The sequence below is a fragment of the Dendrobates tinctorius genome, unplaced genomic scaffold (genome assembly GCF_039654945.1).
Source record: "Dendrobates tinctorius isolate UK_male_01 unplaced genomic scaffold, ASM3965494v1 ptg000032l, whole genome shotgun sequence".
NCBI lineage: Eukaryota > Metazoa > Chordata > Amphibia > Anura > Dendrobatidae > Dendrobates > Dendrobates tinctorius.
The window spans coordinates 17,542,469-17,567,054 of NW_027361700.1; the positions used below are offsets into that span (position 1 = coordinate 17,542,469).

Genomic DNA, 24,586 nt, shown 5'->3' on the forward strand with positions numbered 1-24,586 from the left:
TCTCACTATGTTTCCTTCCGTAGACTTGCTATATATGTGAAGACCAAGGACGAGAAAGCAGGGCTGCATCTGGGGCCTGTATGACTTGTAACAGACATGGGTGTCGACAGGCGTTCCATGTGACATGGTGAGAGGTTATCATATCAATTTGAAAATAGTGCAAAATTTATAGGTCCTTTCACAAACTGTGTTAAGCCATGATTTTGTGGCTTAACCCCTTAATGACCGCCAATACGTCTTTAACTGACGTGAGATATAAGAGAATAGCCTCCCCATACAGGTGACAATCCAGTAGCTGTCGGCTGTCCACTATAGCTGACAACTTGATGCATCAGCCACTATCAGTGTTTGCACCGTCCAAATCTTTTTAACCCCTTAGATACTGCTGTCAATAGTGACAACATCATATAAATGGTTAACAGAGTGTGGGGGGCTTCCTCTTTATCCCCATACACACCCTGAGATCATGATTGTGTGGGCCTGATGTTTGCCATGGCAATTCATGACCAAATAACGGCCTTAGAGTCTGACGGCTGATGTAACCTGTTCAGAAGTTAGTGGCATTTAGGTGGTAAAAATACACATTTTAATTTCTGTCATGCCACTTTGCATTAATTTCTGAAAATCACCTGAAGGGTTAATAAACTACCTGACTGCAGTTTTCAATATGTGAGGGGGTGCTGTTTTTAAAATGGTATAACTTTTGGGGGTTTTCCAATATATAAGACCCCCAAAGTCACTTCAAACCTGGATAGGTCCCTAAAAAAATAAATTTTGTAAATTTCCTTGATAAAATGAAAACTTACTGCTACATTTTTAAACCTCCTAAAATGCTAACAAAATAAAAGAACATTTTACAAATGGTGCTGATGTAAAGCAGACATGTGGAAAATGTTATTTATGAATGTTGTTGTGTGGTATGACTATCTGAATTAAAGGGATAATCATTCAAAGTTTGATAATTGCTAATTTTTTAACATTTTTCTCAAATTTCTGATATTTTTTATAAATAAAAACAAAACACATTGACCTAAATTTACCATTATCATAAAGTACAATGTGTCACGAAAAAACTATCTCAAAATCACTGGGATTTGTTGAAGCGTTCCAGAGTTATTACCACATAAAGTGACACTGGTCAGATTTAAAAAATTTGGCTCCGTCACTAAGGGGTTTATATATATATGTTTTATAGGGGTGGAACACTGATTTAGCTCAGATATGCAGCCCCAGGCACAGTCAAGCAGTACTTCTCACTGCCATATAGGGAAGAAACAAATGGAAACTAAGAGTAAAGAAACATGTGAAACCAGAATTTGTGTTAAACCATAGATTCCTCAAAGTACCCCCTCGTTTACTCTGATGACAGCTTTACACCCCCTTAGCATTCTATCAAGCAGCTTAATCAAGAATAGCTTTCTAATAGTCTTGCACTTATTGGCTGCTTTGCTTTCAATCTGACGCAGTTCTTCATCTCTTTCCTTCTTGATTGCATAGTCCTTACTTTAGCCTGAAGGTGTGTTTTGGGTCATTGTCATGTTACAGCACAAATGATGGTCCTACTAAGTGCAAACCACATGAGATGGCATGTCATGTAGAATGCTGTGGTAGCCATGCTGAGTAAACAAAGCCTTGAATTTGGAATAAGTCACTGTGTCAGAAAGGCACAGCCACACACAATGACACCTTCCACAACATGCCTCACTAAGGTCACCATACATGTATAAACCATCCACTGCACATCTGCATCTCAAAATGAAAAATGTTGACATGTCAGACCACAGTACAGGTTTCCACTGATCTACTCTCCACTACTAGTGTTGCTTGACCCAAACTGGTCTCTCCTTTTTTTGCGTTCCTTAATAGTGGCTTTTGTCAGTTATTAAAAGGCCTACTTCTCGCAGTCTCTTGTGGAAGCTAATGTTGAGATGCATCTCCTATTTGATGTCTGTTCATCTTTTCTGAGAGCTGTTAATTGTGATCCCTGAGGCTGGTAACTCTGACAAATTTATCCTCTGCATCGGAGGTAATTCTTGGTCTTCAGTTCCTGAGGTGGTCCTCCTCAAGCATTTTTCCAGATTGACTGACCTTTATATCTTAAAGTAATGATGGACTGTTGTTTCTTTTTACTTAGTTGAGTGGTTCCTGGAATTTTCTGGTTCAGAACAGTTGTGGAATAGGGTTCAGCACTGTATGGACCTGTGAACCAACACTGCCTCTGCAAAGTACAATGGATATTCTCAAACACTTTGTGAAGGCCAGTGATTCCCCAAAAGGACTCTTTACATACCTGTTCGTTGGAAGCCATTTCTACTGACTACCTAATGCTTGAAGGAATGCAAAGTGGGTATAAGTGGGTCATCAGAAGAAAAGGCAGGTACTTGCTAAGACTTAACAAAAATGCTGGTGTCTTTCACACGTGTTATGTGTACCTTCGTGGGTTTTCCTGCCTTCAGACTGAATCTATAATTTGTACATTCCAATAATAGCAAACAAAACCACTGCATGAACAAGTGTGTGCAAACTTTTGATGGGCCATTTTGATGTTTTTATTATTTTTTTTAATCATAGTGCCCAGATGGCTGGTCTGTTATGTGAGGAGGAAGCTCAGGAAGTGGACAACGTAAAGTATATTGGATACTGCAAATACCACTATAACAAGATGGTGAGAGATCCACAGGTACCAGTCTCAGTTTACTTTTCTATTACCAGTTTAACGTTCAACTATCTGCACAGTGTAGTTAAACTAGCTTTAAAAACATTAAGACACTTTCACATTGCTTTCCAGCACCCGTTCAATGACCCCATCAGGGCTTGCGTTTGAACCACCCGCAAAACGGTATTTGGGATTATGCGCCGACAGGCCATAGGCTATAATGGTGTCGGCAGAGCTCAAGTTCGCTCTGCCAGTACCATTATAGTCTGTGGGCCCGTCGACATTTACACCTGAATCCCGTTTTGTGGGAGGGTATAGACTTAAGCCCTGACGGGGCCACTGAACGGGTGATGGAACGCAACGTGAAACCACCCTTACAGAATTGCTTGACTAGCAATCTCATGATAGATAATGTTGTTCATGACACCAATCACAGAGTGGTGCATGGGAGTAGACTTTTTTCCAAACGTATCTTCCCATAATATTTTTATATTTTTACATAGATTAAGTGTGTCAGTATGGTGTGAATGTGACTATACCCTTTAAATGGGGTTTGACAAAAGAATTATAACAGCACTGGGTAGGGGACTTTAAAACATGTGGCTGCAGTGCAGATTGATTAGCATAAAAGGAAAATGAATTTTGAGCCAAAGTTTCCCAATGGCTGTTCCAGGGCTGGAAAGATTCCTCTATCTGACACTGCCCCCTTGTTTTTGATGGAAGACATGCATAGAAATTTTGGGCGTGCACCATGCAAATTCTTACTTCAGCTTCATTGATGGCAGCATAAGGGAAAATGCTGCACATCTGACCGGTCGGAAAGTACAGTGCATGCAAAAGACACAAGCATATTTCTGCGCATTGGAGCCGTCAACAAGGTGGCAGGCTTTAAGCCATGTGCACACGCTGCGGTTTTTGCTGCGTTTCTGCTGCAGTTTTGATCGCAACAGAACTGCAGCAGTTCTGCAGCCAGTGTACAGTAGCATGTTATCCTATGGGATTAACATTCTGCTGTGCACATGCTGCGGATTTTTACCTGCGGAAAAGCTACGTTTTTTTTTCCGCAGCATGTCAATTGTTTCTGCGGATTCTGCTGCGGTTTGCCACCTATTCCATTGTCCAGGTGGCAAACCGCAGGGCAAAACCGCAGGCCAATCCGCAGGTCATTTTACCTACGGTTTTACCTGCGGTTCCGCAGATATGAATCCGCAGACGAATCTGCAGTGTGTGCACGTAGCCTTAGTGAGGAGTTCCAGGACTGGTACAGCCCCCAGGGCACTTTCACACTCGTTTACATAATCAAAATTTATTTTCTTTACATTGCTAAAATGGTCTTCATCCATATTTGTATGTCTTCAAGTTCCCTAACAGGTGCTGGTGATGTTTTAGTAGGCACAGGGCAATTGACAGACTAGGCATACCTGTTCTAATGTGCGATGGAAGCCCCAGGTATCGTACATTTATCGCTTATACTGCCGACAGGTCCTTAAAAGTTTTTTGTGGGATAATCTACATTACTAAAAAATATTACTCTTGTCACTGATGTTTTGTGTTCTAACATATTATATAATATTCTTTTATTTCTGTTACTCAGAAAGTCTCCCGTCTCCCTTGCCCTTTCATCCCAGGACGATGTAGCCGGTCAGATTCCCCTTCTATAGAAAAGCCTCTCCTATATCGAGAGCGACAGAAAAGGGTATGTTTTTGGCCAGGTTTGTTTGTTCAGTTTTTGATGGCTTGTGATTAAGGTGTTACTTTTTTAAAACTGGACAATGCATATTACTCCATTACCCATCCAGGTCGATAAGGAATGTGTTAAGCAGTCCCAGGTGCTGAGCCTGCTTTATACCAGGCTGGTGCTGGCTTTATTACATAGGTAGCATCTGCCTGTAGCTGCAGCGATCGGAGCTTTTCTCCATCACTGTGGTGATCACACTGAGCAGATGATATGCCATGGCAACCAGGGGCCTGCCAGATGCCTGTGTCGCTGTCATATTGGTTCTCCAATGAAGCTTATGTACAGGCTGCGCTCCTTAGGAGAACTCCTATTTCTCTATATATTGCAATTTCTGTAGTATTGCATTATCTACTATATAATCGTCTAATTCTGTCTGTCTGTTTGTAGTGGAAATCCCGCGTCGCTGATTGGTCGCGCCTGGCTGATCAGCGACAGGCGCAGTCCGGCCGCGAATCCTGCATCGCTGATTGGTCGCAACCGGTTGCGACCAAACAGAGACAGACAGACAGAATCGTGTAGGACGCAGTTATAGGAATGAGGCCCTCACAGGAACAACTGTAATGTGGACGCATCCGTGATGCGGTACCGCGCACTCCCATGTATGAGGCCGGCGTGTCGTCCGCTACGGGAAGTCTCGTGATATGCCGCCTGCTCTCGCGGTGAGTTAGGCACCGGCTGTGGTTACCTGGCAATGCACTGACTCCAACAACTGAGCAGTGCAGCTATGGAGGGAGACAGAAACAACGTATACCTGGACCGTATCCTGCATTCTGTGAGGGGGACGGCAACCGGTGTGTTGGCGCGGGGGGCAGAGACAGGCGAGGGGGCGGTGCAGGGGGACTGTGGGGAGAGGCAGCTGTCACTGCAGCGCTGGCGTATGGGACACGTTATGCGTCACAGCCGACATTATGCGGCTATTTGTGCCGTCCTGTGTGCCCTGCGTGTCCTATCCTATATGATGTGTTCTTCCCTGTGTGTGTGTATGGAAGCAGTGGAGAATTATCTAAAACCAGATGGTGGCCCGATTCTAACGCATTGGGTATTCTAGAATATGTATGTAGTTTCGCGGGCGGACTGCACCTGTTGAATTGGCACGGAATTCGAACGACGCTCAACATCCCTACCGTCAGGAGATCTGCGGCGGGTCGTAATCTGCCGCACGGAGGTCAGCGGCGACACAGCCGGGAGATGACCGGCGCTAGCCTGATTGGTCGCAGCCGTCCGGGCGCGACCAATCAGCGACAGGTGCAGTCTGCCCGCGAAACTACATACATATTCTAGAATACCCGATGCGTTAGAATCGGACCACCATCTAGTATAATATAAGTAATTGGACGACTGAGGATTCAATTTACCTAACAGATTAAGGAATAAATTAAAAATATCAGCTTTGCGTCTATGCACAGTGTAGGCAGAATACTGTAAATCAATGTTATGGGTGTGACTGAGAGGATTAGCAGACCTTCAGCAGCTGAGAGATTATATCAAAACTCTATGAAGGAGTCCAGTAAGTGGCAGAGCTCTGGAATCGGGGTCCGTCCTTATTTCTCTATCGCTTCATTGGGGGACACAGGAACCATGGGTGTATGCTGCTGCCACCAGGAGGCTAACACTATGCTCAAAAAAAGTTAGTTCCTCCTCTGCACTATACACCACACCGGCTGGCACTAGGTTAATCAGTTTTAGCTTAGTTGTCAGTAGGAGGTGTAATCCCACGCAGAGACTAATCGTACGGCAGTACTGCCACCCCGTATCCTCATAAGTCTAGTCGGCAGGGCCCCAACCCCTAACACTGAAGCGTGTTTAGGTGATCCGGATCTGGTCCTGGCCCCCGTCTCCCCACCCACTCGCACACCAGAGCCTGTCGGTGTTTGGAGACGTGGACGTCCCGCAACGCAGCAATTTCGGACGTCCGGCATTCCTGGATGCAGAGGTACATCTTTTCCCTCTCTTCCCCAGATTCTCCAGAGACGACGAGAAGTCCCCACAGAAAAGAAGAAGACAAGGATCGAAGAAGGACAAAAAAACAAAACATTTTTTTTCTTATTTCCTCGCTTAATTTTATGGGTTGGAGTGTTGGGGTCCCTTTTAGACTATAGGGGCCTTTGTCCCCTGGTTTTTAGGTGACTTGGGGTGCCATGCTACCTTTTCTGATGTGCTTCTAGGGCCTCCGCGCTGCTCCCCCTCGCTCCGGCGGTCACTGATGGTCCCGGTTTCTCACAGGCTTAGTTTTTCGTGTGGGCTCTGCCTCCCTTCTTCTCTGCTCTTTGGGCGGGCATTTCTACCGCCCGTCTCTTCTCACTTCTTCTGGCTCCTGACAGTTAGCTCCGCCCACTCCTCCCAACCTCAGGCCAAACCCTGCTCCTTCTCCATCTTACTACTCTTGGACCCGGCTGCTAGCTCCGCCCCCTTTTCCCGTCCCCAGAGAGCGGGATTCTTCTTGCAGTCGCCATTTTTCTGGTGGATCCGGTTGCTGATTTGTTTCCTTCAGAACCTGCATCTTCTTTACCCTTTGAAGCAGACTACAGGATGCCTGCATCTTGCTGTGAGTAGTTCTGTTCTGCAGACTAACACTCACCTCTGCATTCTCTAACTGTCCCCTAACTTTCTGGCATCAGTTAGTTGGTCAGTTATTGGGTCATCATGCCTAATCCTAAAGGAGAGCGTCCCCTCCTCCTGATTACTGTTCTTCTTCCTCTGCTCTTGTTAGACACTTTGTATGCTCTTCATGTAAATGTAAACTCCCTACAGGTCAGTCCTCTCCCTTCTGTCAGGACTGCAGCAACCCTTCTGTGCCCATGAAAGAGTGAGGCCTCTATCCCAGTGTGGACTTCCTCTCTGTCTCAGTCTGTGGCGGACCTTACCAAGGTGTCTCAGGCCCTGGTATCTGTTCTTGACAGATTGCCCCTCCCAACCTCTGCCATGGCTAGTGGGTCGCAGGATTCATCGACTGTGCCCACCAACTTAGGCCGTAAGGGATTCAGGCAGGCGCGTCGTTCCATGTCCTCTTCCTGTTCTATCTCTCCCCCCGGTCTTTCCTGGTGGTCTGCCTCTTCCTGGTCCTCCTCCCCGGTTTCGGATGCATTATCAGAGGATGACTCGGACCTGGACTCTGATCAAGCCTCTAACATGAGAGACATGGTCCAGATCCTCATTGTGGCATTCAACCAGACCTTTAGCATTAACGACACCTCTACGGATCCCGCAGAACAGGCGGTTTTGTTCAGACGGTCAAAACCAGCTGCCAAGGTTTTTGCCCCACACAGAGAATTTGAGGGCATTCTTACCAGGGAAAGGGAAAACCCTACCAGATGCTTCCAAAGAGGAAAGCGCCTGCTATACCCCTTCGCCCCAGAGCTCACTGCTAACTGGACATCCTCTCCTACTGTGGACCCGCCAGTCTCCAGACTGTCCACTAACACGGTCCTCCTGCTAACAAATGGGGCATCTCTCAAAAATCCAAAGACAGGATCATAGAATCTTTCGTAAAGTCAGCCTTTCAAGCGGCCGCTTCTACTTTGTGTCCGGCCTTTGCCTTGACTTGGGTGTCGAAGTCAATAGCTGCATGGGCTAAACAACTTTGTCAGGGTATTCTCGCTGGAGCTCGACCGGAGGAATTGGCCGACTTCACAGACCAGATTTATCATGCAGGAAAGTATATGGTATCTGCCTCCCTGGACGCTGCCTCATGTGCGGCTCAAGCATCCAGTAATGTTGTGGCCATTTGGCTTAAGGCCTGGCAGGCGGACTTGTCTTCAAAAAAGTCCCTTACTAGCTTGCCTTTTCAGGGTTCCCGTTTGTTTGGTTCCCAGTTGGACCAAATTATTAAGGAGGCCACCGGGGGCACGAGTTCCCTCCTTCCTCAATCCAAACCTCGCTTTCCCCCTCCGAAGCGTCGGTTTACGCCTTTTCACTCCTTTCGCAGTTTTGCTGCAATGGAGGACTTTTCCTGCCGGCAGAGGCCGCAGGCTCGCCAGGAAAGGAAAAAGACTTCCTTTAAACCCTCTCATTCCTGGCGTCCCCGTATCGTCCAGAGTAAATCTTCGGCATGAATCATTTCAAGATCCCAGCATATCTCCCAGGCTGGGCGGACGTCTCCGTCTTTTCAAAGACGTTTGGCTCGCCTCAGTGGAGGACGCATGGGTCAGGGGAGGTTGTTTCCTCAGGATACAAAATAGATTTTGTTTTGCGGCCCCGAGATCGATTCTTCGAATTCCGTCCTCAAAGAGATGCCTCTCTGGTTCCGGGTTTCTTTGCTGCATCCATTGCCTCCCTTCTCAGTTCAGGGGTCATCGTTCCCATTCCAGACCAGGAACGCTTCACAGGTTTCTATTCAAACCTGTTTGTGGTGCCGAAGAAAGATGGCACGGTTCAACCCATCCTGGATCTAAAGTTGCTGAACAAAAGGGTCCACCTGCGACATTTGGATTCCCTTTGTTCACTAATTGCTTCCATGGAGGAGCAGAAGTTCCTGTGCTACATAAACATCCAGGACGCCTATCTCCTCTCCATGTCCCTATTTTCTCAGGGCATCAGAGATTCCTGCGTTTTGCGGTACAGCAGGACCATTTTCAATTTGTCGCTCTACCGTTTGGGCTCGCAACCACTCCCAGAGTCTTCACAAAGATCATGGCAACTTTGATGGCCTTTTTGAGGGTCAGAGGGCTGGTGCTCATCCCGTACCACGACGACATTCTCATCAGGGATCCGTCTTTTCCTCAGGCCGAGGACAATCTGGCCATTGTTCTCGACACCCTGTTCCGTTTCGGATGGCTAGTCAACAGGGCAAAGTCTTGCCTTGTTGTGACTTAGCATCTTGTTTTTCTAGGCATGTTGTTCAACACCCACCAGGCAAGGGTGTTTCTTCCCAAATAGAAGACAACAATCCTCCAGCAGGGGGTTCGCTCTCTCCAGGGTCCTCGGCTTGCATCTTTCCGCTCAGCCATGAAGGTCCTGGGAAGGATGGTGGCTGTGTCGGAAGCGATCCCCTTAGCGTAATTTCATTCAAGACCACTTCAACAGGCCATCATTTCACAGTGGGACAGGTCTGTTCTCTCTCTGGATCATCTGATTCAGCTCGCTCTCTGAGTCAAAACGGTCTCTCAGCTGGTCCTGTCATCCCCTCTCATTTTCCAGGGTCGGTCCTTTCTTCTTGTTCACTGGCATCTGACTGTACAGGGATGGTGGTCGGCAGAGGAATACTCTCTGCCGATCAACGTCCTCTAGATAAGGGCCATTCTTCTGTCACTCCGCCACTGGGAAGGGTATCTCAGGGGTCTGCCAATTTGAATTCAGACAGACAATGCCATGGCAGTGGCATATATCAATCAGGGAGGAACTCTGAGCCTCTTGGCGATGGCCGAAGTGTCCAAGATTCTCCTCTGGCAGAGGTGACGGTTCCAGCCATATCCGTGGTGCATATGCCCGGCATGGACAATTGGGCAGCCACGGTTCGTTGCCAGATCTCCCAATCCTCTTGCGGTGGACGCAGACGCTCTGGCAATATCCTGGTCACAGTTTGCCCTTCCATATCTGTTTCCTCCCCTTCCCCGGCTGTTGAAGAACATCAAGGCGGAAGGGGTGCCGGTCATTCTGATTGCATCGGATTGGCCCAGAAGGTCTTAGTTCACAGAGATCGTCATTCTTCTCGCAGATGCCCCCTGGAGGCTCCCAGACAAGACCGGACCTTCTGTCCCAAGGACGGATCTGCCACTAAAATTCTCGGTCACTCAATTTAACGGCGTGGCTGTTGAGACCGCGGTTCTGAGAGCATCCGGATTTTCAGATCGTGTGATTCACACCATGATCCAAGCTAAGAAGCAGTCGTCTTTCAGGGTCTATTATCGGACTTGGAAAGCATATTTCAGCTGGTGTGAGTCTAATCACATCTCGCCTATGTCCTTTTATCTCCCTTCCATTTTTACTTTTCTCCAGGCGGGACTTAACACTGGCTTTGCTCTTAGTTTGCTAAAGGGCCAGGTGTCAGCACTTTCCATTATTTTCCAGAAAAATGTATCCTCCCGCGTTCAGGTCAGAAGCTTTCTTCAAGGGGTTGCGCATGCAGCTCCCCCATGCCGGACACCTGTGGACCCCTGGGACCTCAATCCAGTCCTGGACGCCCTTAGGCGTTCTCACTTTGAACCTCTCCGAGAGGTCTCTCTGTCCTTTTTGTCTTGGAAGGTGGCGTTTCTTGTGGCCATCACCTCCATCAGGCGCCTTTCGGAATTGGCGACTCCTTCCTGTCGCCCTCCTTTCTTGGTTCTTCACCAGGATAAGGTGGTTTGGGGGCCTCCGCCTTCCTTCCTTCCCAAGGTGGTGTCCGTTTTTCACCTAAATGAGGATATTTTCCTCCCTTCCTTTGTCCTGCTCCGACTCCTCCTCTGGAGCGTTCACTGAACAGGCCAGACCTGGTCAGGGCTGTGAAGATCTATCTGGCTAGGACCACCCCCATTAGGAAGATGGACTCTGTTTTCATCATTCCAGATGGTGTTCGAAGAGGCCTGCCGGCCTCCAAGTCTATGATTGCTCTCTGGATCAGGGCGACAATTTTGGAGGCTTACTGGGTCAAGAACAGAGTGCCTCCCCCTGGAATTAGGGGTCACTCTATCCAGGGTACACCATTGGGCACCCGCCCTACAACTTTGCAAAGCAGCAACCTGGTCTTCCGGTCACACGTTCGCCAAATTTTATACGGTCCTGGTCTATACCTACCCTTGGCGGATGCCAGCCTAGGCAGAAGGATCTTGCAGGCAGCAGTGGTGAGTTTTCCGACCTGAACTGAGTTTTTGCTGTTCCCTCCCCAGGGACTGCTTTGGGACGTCCCATGGTTCTTGTGTTCCCCAATGAAGCAATAGAGAAAACAAAATTTTGGGTTGCTTACTATAAAATCTGTTTCTCTGAGCCTTCATTGGGGGACACAGCACCCTCCCATGCTTACAGCTCTTTTTTTCTGTGTTCTATTGTTACAGTTTGATTTGTTTTTTTGTTTTCTTTCTATCTTGTTGCTTCTCCTACTGCTTTCTCACTAACTGATTAACCTATTGCCAGTCACTGGGGTGGGTGTATACTGCAGAGGAGGAGATAACTACTTTGTGCATAGTGTCAGCCTCCTAGTGGCAGCGGCATACCCCCATGGTTCCTGTGTCCCCAAGGAAGGCTCCGAGAAACAGATTTTACGGTAAGCAACCAAAAATCCTGTTTTTATGCTGTCACCAGGTTTTGTAACCGGAGGTAAATTTAAAATCTTTAAAATTTTCCCAGTATTCATTTCATACAATACAGTAAAGTCCTGAAACTACAGCTATAATAGTTTAGCAAACTGCTGGAACCCCTGTGATTGTAAAGAGGAATAAAGTTTTGTTGACTAGATGATGTTATATTTTTTTTAGTTTTATAATTATTTTTTAAACTTTTCTAAAATGTTTCTAGAGTCACAAAGACAGGGAGAGAATTCGACATCGGAAGCATCGTGATTCACCAGGTCACATAACTGTCCCTCCTTTGTTACCCATATCTACAGAGAAGGTATTTTTTTTGTGATTTCATATGTTCATATCCACAATATTAGAGTTTTGACCAGTTTTTACCTTGATGTAGAATTAATGTAACTAGCTATATTCTGAAAGTTTAAGTGTTAACATAGCTCTTCCTCCTGTACATGCATTTCTCTCATGTTATATCTTGCTCTGGGTCCATACAGCTGGAAAGCAGTACAGACAGTCCAGAGGTGTCCAGGTCAGAGAAGGGAAAAAAATTATCAGGTCATAGAGGCCGAAAGGCAGGAATTGGCAAAGTGGTGCCAGGGGCTGGCAGTGCTTCCTCTATTGGTATGTATCACAATTATTTTTTTTCTCATATAGAAATAATCCTAATTGATTGGCAGGTATGGGTACCCCATAACATGATAAATACACTTTTTTTCTTTCTTTTTTCTTGCTGATAGTTTCTTATTGGTCTGCTTTAAAGACAGATATAGATTGACTATAATCAGCAAGTTAACAGCTCAGTATTGTCACAGAGTCATGTTATTATAATCAGCCAGGAATGAATCATTAAAGTTGTGTACTGTATAATATGCAGCTAGCCCAAAAATTATCTCCTCCTTAAACATCTCCAGAACGGGGGTCACCCAAATTCCACGTGGAGAATTAATGAAGAGGTGGCTGTACGTGTCTGCGGCTCTCTCTATTCATTTCTGATGTAGTTGCACAAACAGACAAGCAAGCATGTCATGTAAAGGTGCCATTTTCTTGACATTCATCAGATCTTACATTGCAGGTAGTGCTTCCTCTCCCCCCGAACTGGTCACATTCCCAAAATTGGAAGAGCAGGAAGAAGAAGAGGAGGATGAGGAAGAAGAGGAAGATGAAGATGTGGGAAAGCCGTCTAGACCTACACCATCTTCTCCTCCAGAACTCACCTTCTCCAGCTTTGGCTCTATCATGCGCTTTTCAACTGAATCATCCACTCATCCCCGACCATGGGATTCCTCTTCTGGTGATCATAGACCACAGAGGTGGAGCAGAGAAGGTAGTGAGCCCCCACGAGAGAAAAAACATAAAGGAAGCAGAAAAAGCAGGCATGGTCCTGGGAGGCCTCGGGGTAGCAAGAACAACCCACCTCACAGCGTTGCCTCCTCTGCCATTTCCCTGCCACCAAGGCAGTATACTCACTCATCTTCTTTGCACAGTGTCAGCATGGAATCGCCCCTGATGTCATCAGGTATAAAAAGAATACTTGTATATTGGCGCTGGGATTGTCACAGGAGTCAAACCAATGTAAATGAAAATGTTCCTGTGAATCTGACAGGTTTACGCTACTTTCCTGCTGATGCTATGTGTTCTTCTCATCAGGGATCTACACCAGTAATAAGGACCCCATCTCTGTGAGGACGGCCTGCAGCACTCCACTCCCCTCCAGCCTCCTGTCTCACCAGAGCTCCCTTACTCCATACAGCAGAGGCTGCTCCATCACCCCATCTTCTTCTACTTCTACCACACAGGTCTGAACTTGGGAAATAAATGCTGTGTTAGGCAGAATATTAATGTAAATACATATGTATGCTTTCTATTTTGTGCATACTATGTTAATAGTTTGTGCATATATTCAGATTTATCATGGCAAAATATCCAAGGTGTAGCTTAATTATTGACATTGTTCACACGTGGCGTTTTTTTCGCGTTTCCTCGGCAGTTTTAACCGCGAAAAATAAGCATCCTATGCATTCCTATGGAATTCCGCAATGCTGTGCTAATGCTGCAGTTTTTACCACGGCAGAATCGCCTCGCGGTAAAAAACGCAGCATGCTCATTAATTTCGCGGAATCGTGGCGATCCCGCACCCATAGGAATGCATTGTTCTGCTTACTTTCCGCATTGCACACCATGCGAAAAGTAAGCAGAACATTTGCGTATGGTACCCACGGTCCGGAGGAGAGGAGACTGTCCTCCGGGCTTTGGGTACCATATCCCTGTAAAAAATAGAATTTAAAATAAAAAATATTGTTATTCTCACCATCCGACATCCCGCGCAGCCGTCCCGCCTCTCTCCACGCTCCCGGTCCCAGTAAGCCTTTGCGAGCGATGACGTCCGTTCTCGCGGGATCGCGAAGTCTCGCGGTCATTCGTGCGACGTCATCGCGAATGACCGCGAGACGTCGCGATCCCGCGAGAACAGACGTCATCGCGGTAATTGTCGCAAAGGATTACTGGGAGCGTGGAGAGAGGCGGGAAGGCTGCGCGGGACGTTGGAAGGTGAGAATAACAATATTTTTTTTATTATTATTATCTTTTACATTCTATCTTTTTTACTATTGACGCCGCATAGGCGGCCTCAATAGTAAAAAGTTTGTCACAGTCGTCAAACACTATGTTTGACGAGTGTGACCAACCTGTCAATCAGTTCTCCAAGCGATGCTCCAGATCGCTTGGAAAACGCTAGCAATTCTGCAAGCTAATTACGCTTGCAAAATGCTAGTTTTTCCGCGGGAAAATCGCGGGAATTTAAAATGCGATTTTCCCATGGAATGGAATTCCGGAATTCTCGTGGTAATTTCCACTACGTGTGAACCCAGCCTTACACAAGAGGCAGTGAAGCTACATAAGCGACTCCTATATAAGCGACTCCTATGAACAATACCTGGGAGGATAAAAATGTCAGTTTCACCTGGTCACTGCTGAAATATCCAAAAAAGTATCTAGCAATTTTTCAACAATACTACAATGTGCAGTAAATCCATGCAGCAGTTATTTGAAAGGTCTTATACCCCTCTTTACTTGCGCCTAGAACTCAATTTGTGTGCACTACAATTTCTTACTATTTGGAAGGCCAATAGACATTGAATAGAGCACAAGCACACAGACTGGTCCCTTGCTACGTTTGCACAGGAGATTCAGGACACCCAGTTGTGGTGATATTTAGGCCTTGGTTGGACCCTGACAGATTTACAGTAGGATGTAAAAGTTTGGGCACCCCTGGTGAAAATTACTGATATTGTGAACAGTTAAGTAAGTTTAAGATGAAATCATCTATAAAAAGCCTAAAGTTAAAGATGACACATACATAAAAATTAAATATATTTTATATATATGGAAATTTGCATCACCTGGTCTTTCCAATTGATGATAGGATTATGACTAGTGTTGAGCATTCCGATACCGCAAGTATCGGGTATCGGCCGATACTTGCTGTATCGGAATTCCGATACCGACATCCGATATTTTTTCAATATCGGGCATCGGAATCGGAAGTTCAAAGTTGATTGACAGCCGAAATGACGTCATCATGATGCGCGGTGTGTGCGCATCATGATGCGCCGTCATTTCGGGCCTTCCGGGGGTCTGTGCCGGCCTGCCGGGGGTCTGTGCCGGCCTGCCGGGGGGCTGTACCGGCCTGCCGGGGGGCTGTGCCGGCCTGCCGGTGGTCTGTGCACCCTGTGGGGGTCTGTACCGGCCTGCCGGGGGGCTGTGCCGGCCTGCCGGGGGGCTGTGCAACCTGTGGGGGTCTGTACCGGCCTGCCGGGGGGCTGTGCTGATGTCCAGGGGTCTGTGCAGGCATCGTCCGATGGGACTACAAGTCCCATCTGGCGATGCCTGGTACCATGACAGTGATTGACACATTAGCCAATGATGGGACAGTAGTAGTCCCATCATCTGGCTAATGTGTTAAATGTTAAAAAAAAAAAAAAAAAAATACTACATACATACCACATATATACTACATGCATGCTACATACATACTACATGCTACATGCATGCTACATACATACTACATGCTACATACATACTACATACATACTACATGCATGCTACATACATACTACATGCTACATACATACTACATACATACTACATGCATGCTACATACATACTACATGCTACATACATACTACATATACTACATGCATGCTACATACATACTACATGCTACATACATACTACATACATACTACATGCATGCTACATACATACTACAGGCTACATACATACTACATATATACTACATGCTACATACATACTACATGCATGCTACATATATACTACATGCATGCTACATACATACTACATGCTACATACATACTACATACATACTACATGCATGCTACATACAATACATTCATACAATACATACATAGACATACAGTACATATAACATAGAGTAACATACCAATACTTGTCACATTGTTCCCCGAAGCCATTGTCTTTTACGGAATAAATATTAACATAACAAACCACAAAAATACTCACTCATGATCCGAAGCAGTCCACGAGTGTGTCCCACGACGATCTTGGGTAGAGAACTGCAGCATCAGCTGATGCTGCCGCTCTCTACGGGCTGCAGGAATCCAATGACGGAAGGTAGGTATCCTTCCGCACTGTATTCCTCCGCCACTTAAAAAAAAAAAGTCCCTAGTCTCACTTTATGGTAAATTCCCACACAGCTTTTACCATAAAGTGAGACTAGGGACTTTTTTTTTTTAAGTGGCGGAGGAATACAGTGCGGAAGGATACCTACCTTCCGTCATTGGATTCCTGCAGCCCGTAGAGAGCGGCAGCATCAGGTGATGCTGCAGTTCTCTACCCAAGATCGTCGTGGGACACACTCGTGGACTGCTTCGGATCATGGGTGAGTATTTTTGTGGTTTGTTATGTTAATATTTATTCCGTAAAAGACAATGGCTTCGGGGAACAATGTGACAAGTATTGGTAAGTATGTTACTCTGTTATATGTACTGTATGTCTATGTATGTATTGTATGAATGTATTGTATGTAGCATGCATGTAGCATGTATGTAGCATGCATGTAGTATATATGTAGTATGCATGTAGTATGTATGTAGCATGCATGTAGTATATATGTAGTATGTATGTAGCATGCATGTAGTATGTATGTAGTATATATGTAGTATGTATGTAGCATGCATGTAGCATGCATGTAGTATGTATGTAGCATGTAGTATGTATGTAGCATGCATGTAGTATATATGTAGTATGTATGTAGTATATATGTAGCATGTAGTATGTATGTAGCATGCATGTAGTATGTATGTAGCATGTAGTATGTATGTAGCATGCATGTAGTATATATGTGGTATGTATGTAGCATGTAGTATGTATGTAGTATTTTTTTTCTTTTTTTTTTTTTAACATTTAACACATTAGCCGGATGATGGGACTACTACTGTCCCATCATTGACTAATGTGTCAATCACTGTCATGGTAGCAGGCAACGCCAGATGGGACTTGTAGTCCCATCGGACGATGCCTGCACAGACCCCCAGACATCAGCACAGCCCCCCGGCAGGCCGGCACAGCTCCCCGGCAGGCCGGTACAGACCCCCACAGGGTGCACAGCCCCCCGGCAGGCCGGCACAGCCCCCCGGCAGGCCGGTACAGACCCCCACAGGGTGCACAGCCCCCCGGCAGGCCGGTACAGACCCCGGGCAGTCCGCACAGCCCACCGGCAGGCCGGCACAGCCCCCCGGCAGGCCGGCAGAGACCCCCGGAAGGCCCGTACAGACCCCCGAGAGGCTGTACAAGGGCAGGAAAGGGTTTTTCCAATTCCGATACCGGAAGTCTCATAGACTTGAATGGGACTTCCGGTATCGGCATCGGCGATACCGATACTTTTTTTAAAGATCGGCCGATCCATTCCGATCCGATATTTTGAAGTATTGGACGGTATCGCTCAACTCTAATTATGACTTGTGCACTAACAGGCTAATTAAAGTCTGAAACTTTGATCAAAGTTATATGAGCAAACAAATCTCGAAGGGTGGACAAACTTGTAAAAAAATTTTTTTTTTTCTCATCAATGTACACACTGCACCCCATCTTCACTGAAAAAAAACAGAAATGTAGACATTTTTACTCAGACACTCATATTTAAGTCACATGCTGTCCATTTCCTTGTGATCCTCCTTGAGATGGTTCTACTTTCATTGGAATCGAGCTGTATTTAATTAAACTGATAGGACATCATTTGTAAAAGCACACACCTGTCTATATAAGACCTTACAGCTCACAGTGCATGTCAGAACAAATGAGAATCATGACGTCAAAGTAACTGGCCAAGGAGCTCAGAGACAGGATTGTGGCAAAGCACAGATCTGGCCAAGGTTACTAAATAATTTCTGCTGTACTCAAGGTTCCTAAGAGCGCACAGTGGCCTCCATAATCATTAAATGGAAGAAGTTTGTGACCACCAGAAGTCTTCCTAGACGTGGCCGACCAGCCAAACTGAGCAATCGTGGGAGATAAGCCTTGGTGAGAGAGGTAAATAAGAACCCCAAGATCACTGTGGCTGAGCTCCACAGATGCAGTAGGGAGTTGGGAGAAATTTCCACAAAGTCAACTATCACTGCAGCCCTCCACCAGTTGGGCCTTTATGGCAGAGTGGCCCGAAGGACGCCTCTCCTCAGTGCCAGACATATGAAAGCCCGCATAGAGTTTGCTTAAAAAACACATGAAGGAATCCCAGACTGAGAAATAAGATTCTCTGGTCTGATGAGACGAAGATAGAACTTTTTGGTGATATTTCTAAGTGGTATGTGTGGAGAAAACCAGGCACTGCTAATCACCTGCCCAACACAATCCCAACAGTAAAACATGGTGGTAGCAACATCATTCTATGGGGGTGTTTTTCAGCTACAGGGCAGGATGACTGGTTGCAATTGAAGGCAACATGAATGCGGCCAAGTACAGAGATATCCTAGATGAAAACCTCTTCCAGAGTGCTCTGGACCTCAGACTTGGCCGAAGGTTCACCTTCCAACAAGACAATGACCTTAAGCACACAGCTAAAATAACAAAGGAGTGGCTTCAGAACAACTCTGTGACCATTCTTGACTGGCCCAGCTAGAGCCCCCTGACCTAAACCCAATTGATCATCTCTGGAGAGACCTGGAAATGGCTGTCTACCAACGTTCACCATCCAACCTGATGGAACTGGAGAGGATCTGCAAGGAAGAATGGCAGAGGTTCCCCAAATCCAGGTGTGAAAAACTTGTTGCATCATTCCCAAGAAGACTCATGGCTGTACTAGCTCAAAAGGGTGCTACTACTCAATACTGAGCAAAGGGTCTGAATACTTATGACCATGTGATATTTCAGTTTTTCTTTTTTAATAAATTTCTACATTTCTATTTTTTTTTTCAGTCAAGATGGGGTGCAGAGTGTACATTAATACCTTCTGTACCCACTGTATGTGTGTGTGTGTGTGTGTGTGTGTGTGTGTGTGTGTGTATATATATATACAGTGCCTACAAGTAGTATTCAACCCCCTGCAGATTTAGCAGGTTTGATAAGATGCAAATAAGTTAGAGCCTTCAAACTTCACACAAGAGCAGGATTTATTAACAGATGCATAAATCTTACAAACCAAAAAGTTATGTTGCTCAGTTAAATTTTAATCAATTTTAAACATAAAAGTGTGGGTCAATTATTATTCAACCCCTAGGTTTAATATTTTGTGGAATAACCCTTGTTTGCAATTACAGCTAATAATCGTCTTTTATAAGACCTGATCAGGCCGGCACAGGTCTCTGGAGTTATCTTGGCCCACTCCTCCATGCAGATCTTCTCCAAGTTATCTAGGTTCTTTGGGTGTCTCATGTGGACTTTAATCTTGAGCTCCTTCCACAAGTTTTCAATTGGGTTAAGGTCAGGAGACTGACTAGGCCACTCCAACACCTTGATTTTTTCCCTCTTGAACCAGGCCTTGGTTTTCTTGGCTGTGTGCTTTGGGTCGTTGTCTTGTTGGAAGATGAAATGACGACCCATCTTAAGATCCTTGATGGAGGAGCGGAGGTTCTTGGCCAAAATCTCCAGGTAGGCCGTGCTATCCATCTTCCCATGGATGCGGACCAGATGGCCAGGCCCCTTGGCTGAGAACCAGCCCCACAGCATGATGCTGCCACCACCATGCTTGACTGTAGGGATGGTATTCTTGGGGTCGTATGCAGTGCCATCCAGTCTCCAAACGTCACGTGTGTGGTTGGCATCAAAGATCTCGATCTTGGTCTCATCAGACCAGAGAACCTTGAACCAGTCTGTCTCAGAGTCTTCCAAGAGATCATGAGCAAACTGTAGGCAAGCCTTGACATGACGCTTTGAAAGTAAAGGTACCTTACGGGCTCGTCTGCAACGGAGACCATTGCGGTGGAGTACGTTACTTATGGTATTGACTGAAACCAATGTCCCCACTGCCATGAGATCTTCCCGGAGCTCCTTCCTTGTTGTCCTTGGGTTAGCCTTGACTCTTCGGACAAGCCTGGCCTCGGCACGGGAGGAAACTTTCAAAGGCTGTCCAGGCCGTGGAAGGCTAACAGTAGTTCCATAAGCCTTCCACTTCCGGATGATGCTCCCAACAGTGGAGACAGGTAGGCCCAACTCCTTGGAAAGGGTTTTGTACCCTTTGCCAGCCTTGTGACCCTCCACGATCTTGTCTCTGATGGCCTTGGAATGCTCCTTTGTCTTTCCCATGTTGACCATGTATGAGTGCTGTTCACAAGTTTGGGGAGGGTCTTAAATAGTCAGAAAAGGCTGGAAAAAGAGATAATTAATCCAAACATGTGAAGCTCATTGTTCTTTGTGCCTGAAATACTTCTTAATACTTTAGGGGAACCAAACAGAATTCTGGTGGTTTGAGGGGTTGAATAATAAATGACCCTCTGAATAAACTTTTCACAATTTAAAAAAAAATTAAACAAAGAAATAACATTCTTTTTTGCTGCAGTGCATTTCACACTTCCAGGCTGATCTACAGTCCAAATGTCACAATGCCAAGTTAATTCCGAATGTGTAAACCTGCTAAATCTGCAGGGGGTTGAATACTACTTGTAGGCACTCTATATATATATATATATATATATATATATATATATATATATATATATATATATATATAATGTTTATATATACTGTATATTATATGGTTTTAGACCTTAATTAGCCTGTTAGTCATAATCCTATCATCCTTAGGAAAGACCAGGTGATGCAAATTTCCAAGCTTTATAAGAACCCAGCCTCCTCTATCCTTGTGGCAAAAAACAGCAGTCATGGTTTTTTCTAAGCAGCTGCCTAGCACTCTGAAAATGGTGGAGGCCAACAAAGCAGGAGAAGGCTATAAGAAGATAGCAGAGTGTTTTCAAGTTGCCCTTTCCTGAGTTTGATATGTAATTAAGAAATGGCAGTTAACAGATAAAGTGGAGGTCAAGATAAGGTCTCGAAGACAAAGCAAAATTTCAGTCAAAGCTGCTCTTAGAATTGCTAGAGAGACAAATCAGAATCCCCACTTGACTGCAAAAGACCTTCAGAAAGATTTAACAGACTCTGGAGTTGTGGTACATTGTTCTACTGTTCAGCTGGACCTGCACAAATATGGCCTTCATGGAAGAGTCATGAGCAGAAGACCTCTCATGTGTGCTCACCATAAAATTCAGTGTTAGAAGTATGCAAAAGAACATCTAAACAAACCTGATTCATTTTTGGAAACAAGTCCTGTGGACCGATGAGATTAAAATAAAAATTTTTGGCCACAAAGGTATGTGTGGAGAGAAAAAAGGGCACAGAATTTCAGGAAAAGAACATTTCGCCAACCATTAAGCATGGGGGTGGATCAGTCATGCTTTGTGGTTGTGTTGCAGCCAATGGAAAGGGGGAACTGTTATGAGCTCATTTTCTGCTCCACCAGTTGAGAGTTCCCCTTCCGTTCTCCCTCTGGTGGTGACAGGAGGTAGTGAGGTTAACTTGAGTGGTAGTGATCAGCCACCTGGTGAGGAAGATAATGATTGGATCTCTGGAGTATCAGACTGGATATAAGACAGCTGACGCCCTATCCAGGTGCTGGTGATTCTGTTTGCTTCTCAGGTCTAGGTCTCAGCTAGGACTCAGCTCTGGTCCAGTCTTCTCAAAGATAAGTTTGTTTTTTGCTAATGTTCACACTTGCTCTTGTTGGTCTTTTCAGTTTTTTGTGTGGTCAGCCAGCCCGGCTGGGCTGTGCTGAATTTCCACTCTTATTTGCCAAATTACCTTTTTTTTGTCCCTTATTAGATTGGCCTTTTCCAGGACGTCCTATCCTGACAGCACCATGGGGGTTGTCCTTCCTTCATCCTTATAGGGACAGGAAATGCACGAGAGGTTAAAAGGTCCCCTCCCACTCCCACACTCCAGTGTTTTTCCTGTCCCTGTAAGGACAGGCGCGAGAGGGCCGCGGAGGAGCTGCGGCATCCACAGGATCGTCAGAATCTTACCAAGGGGCCAGGGAGATCGGGGTCCAAGGCCAAGCTTCTCCCGTCCGATGGTCCGGGGCAGCACCCCCTAAGGGGGGTTCTCCGCCAGGCATCCCGTGGAGCGCTGCTCCGGGACTCGGAGCCGCTTCCCCTCAGCGGGGCTCTCGGCTCCCGGCGTCACACGCCGCATCATCCCCAGGGCTGCGGCCGCATCATTTCCGGGCGCCAGATGACGACTTCCGGTTGCGTCCCACCGGGTGTGGAGCCGGGAACAGAATGGCGGCGCGGGGACAGCGACAGCAAGAGGATCAATCGACCCACTCAAGACAAGGTAGGACAGAGTGGCGGGGGGTCGGCCATACAGACTACCGTACACCGCCAGGAAAGACGCTGTGGAAACAGCGATCACGCTGAACCACCAATGTCTGTAAGTAGTGGGCACGATGGACATGACATATGTAAGACAGAAGCTTTAACCAAAAAGCTCCCGTGCTTTACGATAGAAAAAGACGACACCGACTCCTGCAGCATCAACCTCCAGGAAAGCGGGCAGATCCAATAAACGCCATCTGTGTCGGCAAAACTACCAGGGGGCCGACCAGGCGGCCCTTCTAGGCGGATCGTAACTGCTCTCGTCAGCGTAACTGCTCTCGTCAGGTGTCAGCCGCTAGACAGCGCGAGGCTGGGCAGACCAGGGGCAAATCGACAGGCATACCTTTAAACCCCTATGCGAAGAGTGCACCCTCAGGTTCGTCAGAGGCAAACAAGCCTCTTTTCCCCCGCTGAGACGCGCACAATGGTCAGAGGGGAGGTCCAGGCCTCCGCCTCAGGTCTGCTACCTCCTCAGTCATCCACCCGTTAAAGACCATATCCGTACAAGGATTCTAGAGGAATGGGGGGGACGCTGAGGAGCGGTTCATCGTTCCTCAGCTCCTTGGGCTTCAACTACCCTTTAACCAGGTTAACACTCGGGAGGAAGTTCCTAAGATCGACACCCCTAGTGGCCAGGGTGTCACGGAAGTTTTCAATTCCCTTTGAATATTCTTCTAGTCACATCGGTCGTCAGATACGTGCATCTATGGATCGACCTGTCAGAGCACCGATCAAAGGGGAAACCCCTAGACGTAATATCTTAGAAAGCCTTCCCCTGTTGAGAATTTCAACTGGATTTCTGGTGGACGCTTCAGCCGAATCAGTGCGTTTCACGGCCAGGAATAATTCTTTATCCATTTGGCTCGCCAAGCCATAGGGATGAAGACCTGGTCAAGGAATTACCAGAATAAGTTACGTGCCATACCGTCTCAGTCGGAGGGGTATTCAGGCTGGTCTTAGATAAAATACTGGAAGGCCAGGGACATCAAAAAGGATATTTTCCCTTCAGAGGCCCTATCCTCTGGGCCATGACCCTTCCAATCCACTAGATAGTATTTACTAAGCCAACAGTAGCAGACGGAGCAGGATGCTGAGAACAATGTCTTTGCTGAGCAGACTTCACTACGGCGGGGAGGAGGATTCCTGCTGTGCAGAGTCAGGAACCCAACGCTTAACATTACCCCCCCTCCTAGGGCCCCCTCCCCCCTGTGCCTCACAATGCTCATAGGCCGCAATGAGAAAGGGAGCACGAATGTTCTCCTCAGGCTCCCAGGATAGAGGGAAAAGATCAGCTCGATATCCTTAGGGGGTCACCTCAAAAACTTCTCAGAGGCATAGGGGCTTATGTCCCAGAATCAGTGGATTCTGAATACAGTTTCCCAGGGCTATACCCATGAATTCACAAAGCCCCCCCAGCACGGTTTGTAGTTTCATTCCCGGTCCAAAACCCTTATAGACCCTATATGGGCAGACGTAGAGATCTGCTAGGGTCAGAAGTAGTGGTTCTGGTCCCAGGTACTGAGAGAGGTCAAGGCCTCTATTCAATTCTTCACAACCCTTTGGGGGAGAGTCGGACCATTCTAAATTTAAAAAACCACTTAACCAGTGGATCCGATACAGAAGATTCCGGTTGGAGTCCCTAAAAACCACCATCCCTCTGATAGATCAGAACACCACAATGTGCACAATAGATCTAAAGAGTGCATACTATCAGGTTCCCATCCACCCTCACTCTCAGAAGTTCCTGCGATTCCACTAAAATAAACGGGTACTACCATTTTCAATTTCAGGCTCGTTCTTTGGCCTAGCTTCAGCACCCGGGTTTTTCATGAAGCTGGTCGCCAAGATCGTGGCACACTTAAGACAAGCGGCATAATCATCGTGCCATACCTGGACGGCTTCCTTGTAATATCTATTTCAGCATCAGAGTTAAAAGACAACTCGACTTGGTAATCGCCACGCTTGAGATTCTAGATGAAACCTGATCAAGACAAGTCAGACCTGCAGCCCTGTACCCCGGGAGGGGAAAGAATTCCTGGGAATCATGTTAGGTTCCAAGAGAGGAATCTCGTTACCGGAAAGAAAAGAAAAA

General features: G+C 46.4%; 1 protein-coding gene across 2 annotated transcripts in view; it reads left to right on the plus strand.

The window, feature by feature from the left end:
• MLLT6 (MLLT6, PHD finger containing) overlaps window positions 1-24,586 on the plus strand; it is a 96,547-nt gene that overhangs the window by 36,058 nt on the left and 35,903 nt on the right. For both annotated transcript variants that reach the window (XM_073572508.1, XM_073572509.1), the window contains exons 5-11: window positions 24-127; window positions 2,572-2,680; window positions 4,251-4,352; window positions 11,823-11,918; window positions 12,094-12,220; window positions 12,672-13,115; window positions 13,247-13,395. In XM_073572508.1, the coding sequence (XP_073428609.1) occupies window positions 24-127; window positions 2,572-2,680; window positions 4,251-4,352; window positions 11,823-11,918; window positions 12,094-12,220; window positions 12,672-13,115; window positions 13,247-13,395 (1,131 nt within the window). The remainder of the gene's footprint in view (window positions 1-23; window positions 128-2,571; window positions 2,681-4,250; window positions 4,353-11,822; window positions 11,919-12,093; window positions 12,221-12,671; window positions 13,116-13,246; window positions 13,396-24,586) is intronic.